A 12816-nucleotide genomic window follows, 5' to 3' on the forward strand; every position below is an offset into this window, starting at 1 on the left:
TCTATACTCCAACCACTACAGTAGCTAGGACTCGCTACCATTCGTCGTCGGCATCGCCGGGTAGAGGAAGAAGAGAAGAAGCTGAGCAGCAGCAACATCCATCATAGGAAGCTGCAGCACAGAGCCAACAAGGAAAAGCGAAGTCCTGGAGATCTATACACCAACCACTACAATAGCTAGCACTCGCTACCATTGCATCTCCGGGTAGAGGTAGGAGAGAAGAAGAAGAGCAGCAGCAACATCGATCATAGGAAGCTGCAGCACAGAGCCAACGAGGAAAAGCGAAGTCTTCCGTAGCAAACTTATGGGTACCTTGGTAGTAGCACCAGCAGTAGCGGTGAGCCTGCTCTTAAAAAAATCGCACTTATTAGTGAAGTGTTCACTAGGTAGTCGTTTCTTAATATAACTCTCCCATGCTCTCTCACATGGAAATGATCTCTGGAAGTCTTCCTTGACAGCTTGAGAAATCATCCGTTGTCCTAGTCTGGAAGAAATCATTTCAAGCCTGGGCCTCCGCCTCGCCAGGTAATCACAAAAAATTCCTTGACCCAGAAACTTCTTCAGATCTTATTCGTCCTCGTTGCCTACGCTCGGTCACCTTAGGGAGATGGTTTGTGTGTTTCTTTTGCTAATCAAGACTGCAACCAGAAGTAGTAGTAGGCCTATGATTTGACAACTCGTATATGCTGTCAAGCAAACAACTTTCCCTACGGCAAATGAAGAAGGGCGGGAAATAATGCGCTTGCTCTTGTTTTAGGGGTACCGTGACATATAATTGCAAATGGAATGCCGATCTATTATCACACCAAGGGACCTGGAGTCCATGCTATGTGATGAGACGGCAGAGCCCAAGCCGCTGCCACTGTCACTTCTCAAAGAAATTACAAATGATTTCTCTCCTGACCAGAAAATTGGCTCCGGTGGATTTGCGGTGGTTTATAAGGTACAGTAACTCTGAGCTGCTTTGGGATTTAATCAAACTTTATCTGGAAACTGAAGTTGTTGCTGACAAGGCATCTTCTCAATGTAGGGAATTCTTGAGAATAGGCCCGTGGCTGTGAAAAGGATGTTAAATACGTATGAGTATGAGAAGGAGTACGTCCGAGAAGTTGAATGCCTCATGATGGTGAAGCACAAAAATGTCGTACGGTTTCTGGGATATTGTGCTGACACACAAGGCAGTATGTTAAAGTATGAAGGAAAATTGGTCTTGGCCGATGTACGACAAAGGTTGCTTTGTTTCGAGTTTGTTCCTAACGGGAGTCTTCGTAAGTATATCACGGGTAGGATCATATGTTGCAAAGTTTCTTTTATCCTTTATGTTCATCGTTAAATTTCATATTGGTTAGTATCCCACATATCACTATGTATATGCTATCTTCATTTACATAATGACCACGTACGTACTATCCATAGACTTTAAGTATGTCAAATAATACTCGGATTGCTTCGTAGGTACATCTTGCGGACTTCACTGGACAGACCGGTATCAAATTGTAATAGGAATTTGTCAGGGGTTACATTATCTTCATCAAAATAATATTGTCCACTCAGATCTAAAGCCAGATAATATATTGTTGGATGATAATTTGGTACCAAAAATTACTGATTTTGGTCTATCAAGGTGCTTTCGTCCAATGCAGAGCCAAACTTTTACTGTAAACATATGCGGCACACCGTAAGTTTGCTAAGCCTCCTGACAGTTCCACATTTTTATTCCGTTACTCAGCGTGGGCGCGTCTATGATGCAGGGGTTATTTTGCACCAGAATGTTGGAACGGTGAAATCACACACCGGCTTGATATCTATTGTCTTGGTATAATAATCACGGAGGTACTGACAGGACAGAGGTTGTCTCTAAATGATAATGTTGACAAGGTAAGCACGATTTAGGTTCACTTTTAAAGATAAAGGATTGACTTCAAAACCAATACATTACTTGCTTCTCTTTTTAGATGCAACAAAATATCACTCCCTTTCATTTTTAGTAATTAACCACCATGGGACTTATATCTTTATTTAAAGACTTAGAATTTATACGACATGAAAAATATTTGAAACTAGGATTTCAACATCTAGTAGATGGAAGTCACCTACAACAACAGTTTAAAAAACCTGAAATGGTTACTGAACCGGTGGTCCTCTCCATTCAGGTTTTCACCGATTAGGCTGCTGGTTAACCGGTCCATTTTACGGTTTTTATCATAAAAAATATAATTAATAGTACATAGTATATGCTAATTTTGTACTGAAATTGGTTAAATAGCATTGTTTCCTCATAATAGACATCAAAATGACCTTAACATAGCGGTTATTGGCTTGGGTACGGCGGATGACTCAATTGTGGGTTTTCAATCCCTCTTTTCCCAATATAATTTTGGGGCTTTATTGTGTTCACCTGCCCAGTTTATTGACCAATTTTGCAGAAAACTGCCAGGTTCAGCTGGTTTCACCCATCAAATGGTGGGACGGTCTGTTAAACATAATGAACAGATGGGCCCGCTGGTTTTAGTCTTTTCCATTCAAACGGACAGTTCGTTCCATTTTTAAACTATGCCTACAACTCAACCACACCTTGTCAAGTGGTGGTTCAACCTTTTTTCGAGAAGGAGGTTGCCTTTGGTTCAACCATAGATGGAAAAAAGACATGTTGAACTACATCCAAAGTGTTATCATGTCATGCTAATCTGTAAAACTTCAAAATCCAAAGAATTAGCATGTTGAACCAGACCAAATCATTATTTTAGATGTAAAATTTAGTGTAGGATGCAATTAGGGGGTGAATTGGTGTCTACAAAATATATCTCTCTTTCCTTTAGAATAGTCTTTGCGAAATATAAAGTTTGCCTAATAAAACTAAGGTGAGCACAACCTATATGATACTTGCAAGGTCAAGGGACCAAAGTAAACAAGATTAGATAAGAATTAACTGAAGACACATGGAGATAAAGAAGTATTCCGATGTTCACTTCCTTAGACGGGAGCTAATCATCGTTTGGATAGGTGTCAGGACACCAAAGTTTCTCGATGCCACCAAGGCTCCTCGGTGCTGAGGGAATCCTTTCAGCGCGTTCATTTTTCTAGCATTTCATATTGGTTGTCTTGCATTTCTAATAATTAGTTTAACCATTGTAATATTGTACGTATATAGTAAAAATTGATTGGCTGAGATCCACCTTAACAGAAAGATTGATCATCATCAAGTCTTTCTATTTTCCATTAAATTCAAGAAAACTCGATAGCACCTTACTATCTTTGAGCCACCACCACAACAACGATGCCAAATCATTTGTGGTAGACCTTTAGGTGGCCTCAATACTTTACAAGCATCAGGGTAAATCACAAATTGATTCCTCACAGATGATTCCTACCGCCTAGGACTATCCAACCTACAAGAGGAACTAGATCAAAGTAATAATCTTGGAATTTGTGCAAATCAAGAAAATGGTTAGTGAGAGAGGAAGGGCGCATATCTATTTTAGTGTTAACTCCTCTCAAATCCATCACAAATATCTCAAGGAATCCAAAAATTAGAGTTGAGAGGGTAGGGAGTTCAACAATGGATCTAAAATGTATGGAATGGAGTGGTCAACCTACCCCGAAGGGTTATTGTGGCGTATAAGTAGTCGGGTATAAGACTAGTTGTTTTGTATAGAAATTACACATGCACAGGCTCCGAGTTGGCACCTACGGATGATTCAAACCCAGTCAACCAAGGTAGCATTGGGTCTGAGAGTTAGCCCAGAAGGCTCCTTCTTGAATTACTCGGAGACTCCAGATCCCCCGAGAAAAGATAGAGAGAAGGCGAGAGTGTTTGCCTCTAGCATCACGCCGCAACCTAGACACTAGCCAGGGACAAGGAACACAGGATCCTCCAACTCATTTAACCAGGCACTCCCGATGGAACCAGAGAGCACCAGAGAAAGAGTCGAAGGGTCTGCATTTGATTTTGACCCAAGATGGCCAGTGAAAACTCTAGATGATTCATGTGAAAACAACTACCCTAAAGGCCAAAGTTTCTTGCCATGATGCTCCGGCCAACACTGAAATTGCATATTGACCTAGATTTTTACTTCCCATTTTGGCATTGGACTTTGGGTTGATGGAAATGGTATCTTGTGTGAGAGGTAAGCACATCTGATAATTTATTCCAATCTGAGTCGGTAACGCATGGATGAATGGCCATGATTTTTGATCCTCGCCTAGGGAAGGAAGGGTCCAATCATGTAGCACCTAGTCTCATACGAACATAGTACGCAGTATGGGTACCTCGGTGGCCTCTCAACTATCTTGCTCTAGCTGGGCTTCGTCCTCCTGCGGCTCCAAAGTTTATGTTGTGGGCGGTGATTTGTAATCGAACACCTCAACATCGACTGGCAGGGATTACCTTGACCATCTTTTCTTTGTGCCCCTTCTCTTCCTCCTGAATTTGATCTTTTAACCACAAAGCCCACCCGGGAATATGGTTTGTGTGAGTGAGAAACGATCTTGGCGTTTCCACCCTTCCCCTAGTCCAACATGGAAACCCAGCTCTAGGAAGATGAAGGTGGATATAACACCCAACACAACAACCAGTTAATGTCCATTATGTCAGGATACCACCTGGGACATAGACTGGCCCCATAGACCAACACTTTTCTATGCTGCACACTTTGACCTCACTCGTGGCGCACCTGACAACAAGTTTGGTCGGAAGACAAGCACACTTAACATGGAGGTTCTTTGGAGACCAACTTCGTGTCTTGCACTTCATTGATGTGGTATTCTATCATTCCTATTAAGCCAGGATGTCACAATGGACAGAGTTCATGGCATTGTAGTGAGCGAGTTCCATTTGGGCCCCATGCTCGGAACCAAATGACGACGAATAATGCTCATCGATCTTGGTGAAATCATAGAAGAATGTAAAGGGGGGATGGTGCCCGACGGGATCGTCGAGTATGATGGTGACTCAATTGTTTTACCCCGCGTTAGTAACTCGGATGGATAAAATCCCTACGCCCTCCATATTTGTATAGATCGATAAGAAGTTACAAATGACTTGTTCATCTATTGTACAAGCGCCCCTTAAGGACACATTCGTTCATAGGATAGGAATTTTATAGGAAAAGAAAGATAATAGGAAGTGAGATAACATGTATTTCAAATCCTTTTTCGACAAAGGGTGGATTTTATTAGCTCAAAAAGAAGCATCAAGAGAATACAAAACCAAAGAGCACACACCCGACCTCTGCATAGCTAGGATGCGCACAACCAACACCAACAAATGCACAAAAAACACGTCAGGAAATAGCAAAGTCATACAAGACCAAAGCTATGCATAGGCGAGGAAAAAAGAAAACCACAAAGTGATCAGATCTACGATCGGCAAACTAAATCAATGACCATATCTGCACCAACTACCTCATGACACAACACAGATGACGAGATTCTTCAACAACAAAACCTTCAAGAAGTGAGTGACACTTAAGCGTCCTCGCCGCTAATAGATCCAACCACCAAGGCCAGAATCTAAGTTTTCACCCTGAAGTATCAATCCAAGCATATTCGAGCAATGCCTTCAACAAAGCAATGACATAAATAAACCATCGTCATTGCCACGTAATACTAGCTCGGGTCAGACCTAGGATTTTACCATGGAGCTCGCGACCAGGTGCTCGAGAACACCACCATCAAAGTCACTCAACTGTTGTCGCCACCACTTCTCCATGACCTGCGCAGCTACATGCAATGTAACCGTCGCAACTGCCCGACCAGCCCTCCGCGTCAAGCTGCCATCCATAGTTTGCAACTTACTGTTCTAGTCAACTATTGAACCTACAGAGATGAACCCTCCCAAAAATCTCTCTGTGACCACTGCCATCACGGACCACATATGGTGGACGCAACACACTCTACAGTCACCCTACTTCGTCGAGCGAATCTGGATCACCATCACAAATTTATCCAGGTATGAATCAGGAAACCACATCGAGTCAGCCATGGACGACGCCAAAGTTGTGACCACCTACAAACAGATCTAACCGTCGCGCCATGCACATGATCGCAGACAGTCACCGCCAGCTAGAACCTCATAGGCCGCTGCCCTTAGTTCCCAAACTCCGCCGCCCGTGCAGGACACAGCCAAAGGACCTGTTACCACGGCAAAGTCTAGAGAGTCAGCAAGGGCAACACGTGAGGGAGAGCCTGCCCCCCAAGGAGCGCGCCCACACCATGCCCGCGCTAGCCTGGCACACCAGCCAACGCCGTCAGATCCACCCGTGGCATATGCATATCGACCAGATCCCAGTCGTGCCACGACGATCAGCTTGACCACCTAGGACGCTTCCTCGAACAACCCACCATGCCAGCGGGTAGGCGAGGGCCCTCCATGGCCGACGCACTATAGGGCTTTACCAGGTGGTGCTTGCCGGGAACAGTAGAGATGTGTGTCCGGCGTCTGCTTATGGAAGTTGCGCCCATGTCTAAGCTATTTTTTTCATTTGAAATGTGAAGAATTGATTCCTATCCTACATAGGAATAGGAATCCATTTCGACATACCAACTACCCACAAAGAATTATTATTTTTCTTGAAAATCCTATCTTGTATAATTCCTACAAACCAAAGGACGCCTAGAACCTTATTAAATACATCATTTCATTATCATATAGTACATCATTACCATTGCTACACAACCCCGAATCGAGCCACACCATGGAACAGAACCAAACCACAAAAGAAAGAAAACCTCCCACGCCCATCAACTCTCCACATGTCTATATTGACCCAGTTCTCACCCCTAAAATTATGATCCGCCCCCACTACCTTCCTCCTCTTCCTCAAACCTCCATTCCTGATGCCAGTCATTACCGTTGGATCCTCCCCCTCGCGCGTGATGCCCTACCACTGGACCAAGATCAGCAGGCCACACCGTCCTCATTCCCGTGCTCACACCCGTCCTCGAAAAGCCACCATCGCCCTCCCTTTCCTGGTCAAGGATGACGACATGGCTTTAGGAACACTCTACCTTCTTCTGCCCATCCCCTATGCAAGCAAGCAGTCGAGCCCCAGTAAGTGGTGGACGTGCTTGCCGGAAATTTCTCCTTGAGCCCTTTAGTTTTAAGCGGTCATCGATCCTCAACACCATTCGCTCACGGGAGTAAAACCTGCTCATACACATAGCGATCTTATTAGTCCCTTTAGTTTGTCGTCATCAAAATAAAACATACTTAGGTGCGAATATGCACTTTCAAACATTGATGTTCAACTTTTATGCATTGGTCTAACACCATGATTTACAAATGAAATAAAAATGAGCATGCTCCTTACGGAGGGACTATTGATACTTGGTGATGAAAATATATTTAAAACAGGAATAAAAGGCAACAAAAAATATAGTTCGATGAGTACTATTTTTTTAGAAAAAATACCTTCTATACAAATTCGTTTTGTGAAGGAGAAAGTGTCAATTTGCATATCTGCACATGTGAGAACAATAATGCTTAGCTTATTTCTGTGGGAGAGTGGTTGTACAATTTCATCACCGAAGCCCAAGTTATCTATAACCTGAATTTTGATGCATATTTTTTTTACCTTGCATCTGTATTCGTTAGATAGTGATAACTGCTACATCATTGATCAAAGAAGGGTTCTTCACACTGACGATATCGCCATCTTAGCTTATACATGTGACACATAATTGGCTTCTCTATTACAATGTTCACCCAGTGTTCGTGGAAATTCGTATAAGACATGGAAACAATAGTATAAAATTATGCCCTACAGGACCCGAGGTTCTTCTGCCATTGATCATGGTCTCAATTACCTTAGAATTGTAGGGGATTGTGACTATTTTGTTGCAACCTATTGTCTGTTTAAGTTCTAATCCAAAGCGCAACGTCATTGTCTCTGTTTTTAGTGCATCACCACACATGTCAATCTTTAGGTTTCCACCACAATGAAAGCTTCCCTGGAATCTCTCAAAACTACACCTGCTGCTCAGTGTAGCATGTCCTTATCGAAAGCATCGTCGACATTAAGATTAATCATGCCATGAGGGGGCCACAACCATCCACCTTTAATCACTTGAGCCTTTGGGGATAATAGCTACATCATACTTTGATGTTAGCGCATCTACAAACATAGCTATCTACGTTATCGTCTGTGTCTTCTACTAACGGACAAGCCTATGATGCTCCTTGATTACATGCCATACATTGTCGAAGAACCTTAATCTGCTGGTTTGCTAGAGTAACATAACATGGAAGATTTCCATGCAGAGCATGACATATGCCTTTTTTACCTTAGCTAGGCACATCATTTTGCCAAATTGTACCACATATATTATTGATCGACTTTGCTTCTCTCCCGTTCCATCGCCTCTCCTACCAATCGATGATCCCATTTCGCATGGTATAAGCCGAAAGGACAGAGAAAGTACATCTCTTTGTGAGGCTCGAGGATATATTTGGAGAGTGGGCGATGGTAAAAAATAGCAGTTGGGATGATGCATGGATACCTAATTGTAATAGCAGAAAGTTGATTACTCCAAGGGGTTAACAACTTTTTCATAAGTTTGTGACATTACTGATCGATCTACAGGACAATGGGATGAAGAGTTTGTTAGACAAACATTAAGGCTGGTTGATGCAAATTATGTCCTTGCAATCCCATTACCCTCACATGACATGGCAGATTTCATGGGATGCATATTTTTTATTAATTCAGTTGATACCATGTGAGAAGAAACCAGAGCGCACCTTAATTAAGTTCTTGGGGAATTTGAGAAAAGAAGAAAAGTTCTTGGGGAATTTTTCCCGCAAAAAAAAGAAGTTCTTGGGGAATTTTTGCTTGGTAGTTTGAAGTGTTACCTTATGGGGTTTTGTATCAGCTGGTAACGTAACTTATGGGCCTCGTATATGTACTACTACATACATTAACTTTGTGTTGCAAAATATGTCTCTTGTTTTCATAATACACTATTATAATTCATAGGTAGTTGAAAGTTGGAGTGCCATATTGGAGAAACCGCAGCAGGATGTACAACTGGAACAGGTACGAGTATGTGTTGAGATTGCAATGAAGTGCATGGAGATCAACCCGGCAAGGAGACCAGATACACAACATATTATCAGTGCCCTTGATGGAAGAGAAACTATAAATCGATATATTGAAAATAGCATGATTACTTCACAGCAGGTAAATCACTCGCGTTGAAGACATACCTCCCACACAACTTAATCTTGAGACTCTGTGTACATGCATGCATCTCCATTTGCTCTTTTATTGCTACAATCCAGTAGTTGAAGTGAAATATACTTAATTGGTTATTTGAACATGCCAAAAATGCTACAAATGAGCGGTACCATGATACGCCTAATGCGCTAGGAGAGACAAGCTCTAATCCCCTCATGATCGCTAAGACTTTGAAAACAAAATTAGGCAAAAGAAATAGAAGCACTAGAATAAAATAATGTTGTTACATTCACCATGATTTATTAATAGTAAAATAAATAATAGTTTTCTACCAACGTATTTATGTGAAAATATCTATTTACAAACTTATTGAATACATCATTACTGCCTCCTTTAAGAATTAGACGTCATCCTAAAGAACGAGCTCAGAAACCTCAATAGCTAATAATAAAAATTAACAATGTTGGATACACGACTAATTTGAACCTATCTGTTTATCGTGTTGAGACATTTGAAACAATATAATGTTAATGTATTTATGTTTTGAGCATTTTTAAGATGTCCTACTTTCCTCTTTGTGACAACGTATCTAGTTCACCAAGTGAATTTGTTTATCGGATGCACACATACATCAGCAACCATTGGATGATGAAGTGATGGACATGATCAATTGACAACTCACATATTTATAAAAAACTTGTATTTAATTAAAATCAACTTGCACCACAGTTTGTGGCGATTTTTCTAAACTACGGTTGATATATAAAACTAAGATTCATCAAATTTAACTAGTTTTGTTTTTGTGAAATTCAGTTTCATCGAGATTTGGATATGAAACTTGATGGTGAAACTCATTTAAGTTTTATTAAATTTTAGACGAGATAAAATCTTGGGTTAAATTTCTTAAATGGACTATGGGTGAATATTTATAAGAATTAAACGATTATTGTGCAACAATAGCAGAAACCAGGAACCCAAAGGGCTAAAGTGCAGGTATATTTTCGTACAATACAAGGTTATTCCTACAAATATGATATATCCCAACTTATTCATGAATCTTGCGGTACATTTTCCCATCCAGTGGCCCAAAACGACATACCTTCGGTGCATATATATGGCTGGGGTCGGTGATAGATTATCAACCTCCTATGAGTTTTTTTATTTGGGTCGTCTATTGATCATGTGTATATTTACAACATAAATATTCTGTAAGATAGAAATGTTTTATGAAAGTTCTTTTTTTTAAACATAGTTTTTTTTTCTTGTCAGTTCAAAATAGTTCATATTGTCGTGAAAGTATGTACCCACGAAATGAGCACAAATTTGTATCTATGTAAAACGTATTCGTTTTTGGACTCTTGGGAACATTTGGTTGCACCCATATTTTACATACTCATGCCATGCAAGCATTCTAAATAAATTATAAATTTATGGTCCATAGACAAAGATCACTATATTATTCATCCAAAGGGCTAATTCCATGTTATTATCAGCTTCAAATATTGCAGTATTTTTCCCAAGAGATCCAAGTTAAGAAGGGATGTGTTAGTTCGCTTGTGGGTAGCACAAGGGTTTATAAAGACCAGTTGTGCAACGGAGGACATGGAAGATATAGCTGAGAGTTATTTTCAGGAGTTAGTGTCATGCTCATTTCTTCAGCAAGGAGGAGAATGGCATGATACTTGGTTTACAATTCCTGACCTGTTGCATGATTTATTAGACAAGATTAGTGGAACGGACTGCTTCAGAATCGAGAATGCAAGGAGTCAGAGAGGAGAAGGATGGAAAGGAGATGTTCCCCAAGACGTCTGCCATCTTCTTGTAGAGCGTTATGATGGAGAATTGATTACCAAAAAGATCCTTGGATTGGAAAATTTACACACCCTCATAATATATGTTGTTGAAAGGGATACATCAGTTGAGGCAAAAGTCATGGAGAGTATATGCAAGAGGCTACGTAAACTACGGGTATTGGCTGTTGCTTTCAGCCGGGAACATCTTCCAAACTATGATGGAGAAGTTCCTGGTACCAGAATCCATGAGACAGTTAAAGGACCTATGCTATCTTGCTTTCAGGACATTCGAATGCACCGTAATTTTACCAAGCACACTAACGAATAAACTTCACCAGATGCAGCTGCTAGACTTTGGTAATCATAGCAATGGCCAAATTTGGGAATTTACCCTTGATAACCTTATGAACCTGCGATACATAATTTGTGAGAACTTAGACTGTCCTAACATAGGCAGGCTGATCTCACTCCAAGCGTTACCAAGCAGCAGGTTCACTGTGAGGAATGAACATGGTTATGAGATAAAGCAGCTTAAGGACCTAAACAAGCTTCGTGGCAGCCTGACAATCTATGGCCTTGAAAATGTTAAAAGCAAGGAGGAAGCTGTTGTAGCCAATATAGGTGCCAAGGATCGGTTGAAGGAACTGAAGTTGGAATGGGGTGATGATGGTACAAGGTGCAGTTCAGAAGTTGAAGCAGAGGTGCTTGAGGGCCTGCGCCCTCCCGTAGGTCTTGAAGAACTGATTATCTCAGGCTATAAAAGCTCGAGAAACCCAGATTGGATGGTGGGTAAACAGAATGGTGGCCCAGAGAACCTGCAAAAACTTGTGTTGTTTGGATGGAGCCAACCGGGATCTTGTCCTGAACTTGAGGCGTTCGTTCATCTTCGTGTGCTCTGGCTTGGTCACTGCAGGTGGGACACATTGCCAGCCAGTATTGAGCACCTCACATCGCTCAAGGAACTGGAAATCGAAGGGTGCTTGAATATCCGGTCGCTTCCAACACTGCCCCGATCTCTTGAGAAGTTTTCTGTTGCATACTGCAGTGGTGAGTTCACGAAGTCATGTCAAACAGTCAGACATCCAAATTGGCAGAAGATCAAGCACATCCCCGACCAAAGATTTGAAGACCCAGCATGTAAGACTGTAATCCTGTTTTCTACTTTTTTTGTATCATGAAAAATGGGCCGTGTCATGATGATCTGCCACTAACTTTTGTTATGTTTCTTCATCTATGTGCTAGCCTTAGAAGAAAATTCTAGTGAGATTGTCCCGCAAAAGAAGAGAAGAAAGAAGAGAAGGTTGGCTAGGAATCACAAGTCGGTGAATCAGTGAAGGAATGTGGAGCGATCAGGAAAAACTATTGCCAGGCCAGCCAGGCGGCTGTGTGAGATTTGTTCTTACTTTCCTTGTGCTTGTTTGATTGTGCACTGTGATTTTCAGAGTGAATCAGACATATATGGCTGTACTACTGTTTATTATGATTATTTGTGAGCGTGAGAGAATTATGTATACTATTCAGTACTATTTCTGATCTGTAATAATGTGGGCAGTACCGTTTAATTTGATTGGTGAATGCTATTTAATCAGTGCACTGTGTAATGCATGCCAAGGAGTTGGATAATCCAGGCCTCTATTGCTTATCTGTCAGCAAAAGCCAAGCTTTTATTTTTGTTTGCTGGCTCTTTGTTCGCTACAACTTTCCATTGGTGCTCGTACGTACTTCCCATTTTGAATTCAGCATGATGGAAAGATTATTTGCACTGCCAGCTGAAACTGAAGCTTCTGCCCGCCGCCGATGGAGATTCAGAACTTAAGCCTGGGCGGGGAACTGGCCTAACCTTGGTG

General features: G+C 41.5%; 1 protein-coding gene across 1 annotated transcript; it reads left to right on the top strand.

Annotated features, from left to right (window-relative positions):
• On the top strand, positions 1-12587 carry LOC119349909. The gene is made up of 11 exons (XM_037618006.1): positions 1-337; positions 459-525; positions 758-943; positions 1031-1283; positions 1456-1678; positions 1752-1878; positions 8976-9179; positions 10670-10793; positions 10897-11115; positions 11165-12106; positions 12212-12587. Exons 3-11 carry the CDS (start codon positions 782-784, stop codon positions 12301-12303), a joined length of 2346 nt encoding a protein of 781 aa, XP_037473903.1. The 5' UTR covers positions 1-337; positions 459-525; positions 758-781; the 3' UTR covers positions 12304-12587.
• The last annotated feature ends 229 nt before the right edge of the window (positions 12588-12816 follow it).

The sequence above is a fragment of the Triticum dicoccoides genome, chromosome 1B (genome assembly GCF_002162155.2).
Source record: "Triticum dicoccoides isolate Atlit2015 ecotype Zavitan chromosome 1B, WEW_v2.0, whole genome shotgun sequence".
In the NCBI taxonomy this organism is placed as follows: Eukaryota; Viridiplantae; Streptophyta; class Magnoliopsida; order Poales; family Poaceae; genus Triticum; species Triticum dicoccoides.

Coding starts and splice junctions, on each gene's coding strand:
- LOC119349909 (XM_037618006.1), top strand. CDS start 782: ATGGAATGCCGATCTATTATCACACCAAGGGACCTGGAGTCCATGCTA. Junction 1,879..8,975: donor TAAATGATAATGTTGACAAG/GTAAGCACGATT, acceptor TATAATTCATAG/GTAGTTGAAAGTTGGAGTGC. Junction 10,794..10,896: donor AGGACATGGAAGATATAGCT/GAGAGTTATTTT, acceptor ATGATTTATTAG/ACAAGATTAGTGGAACGGAC.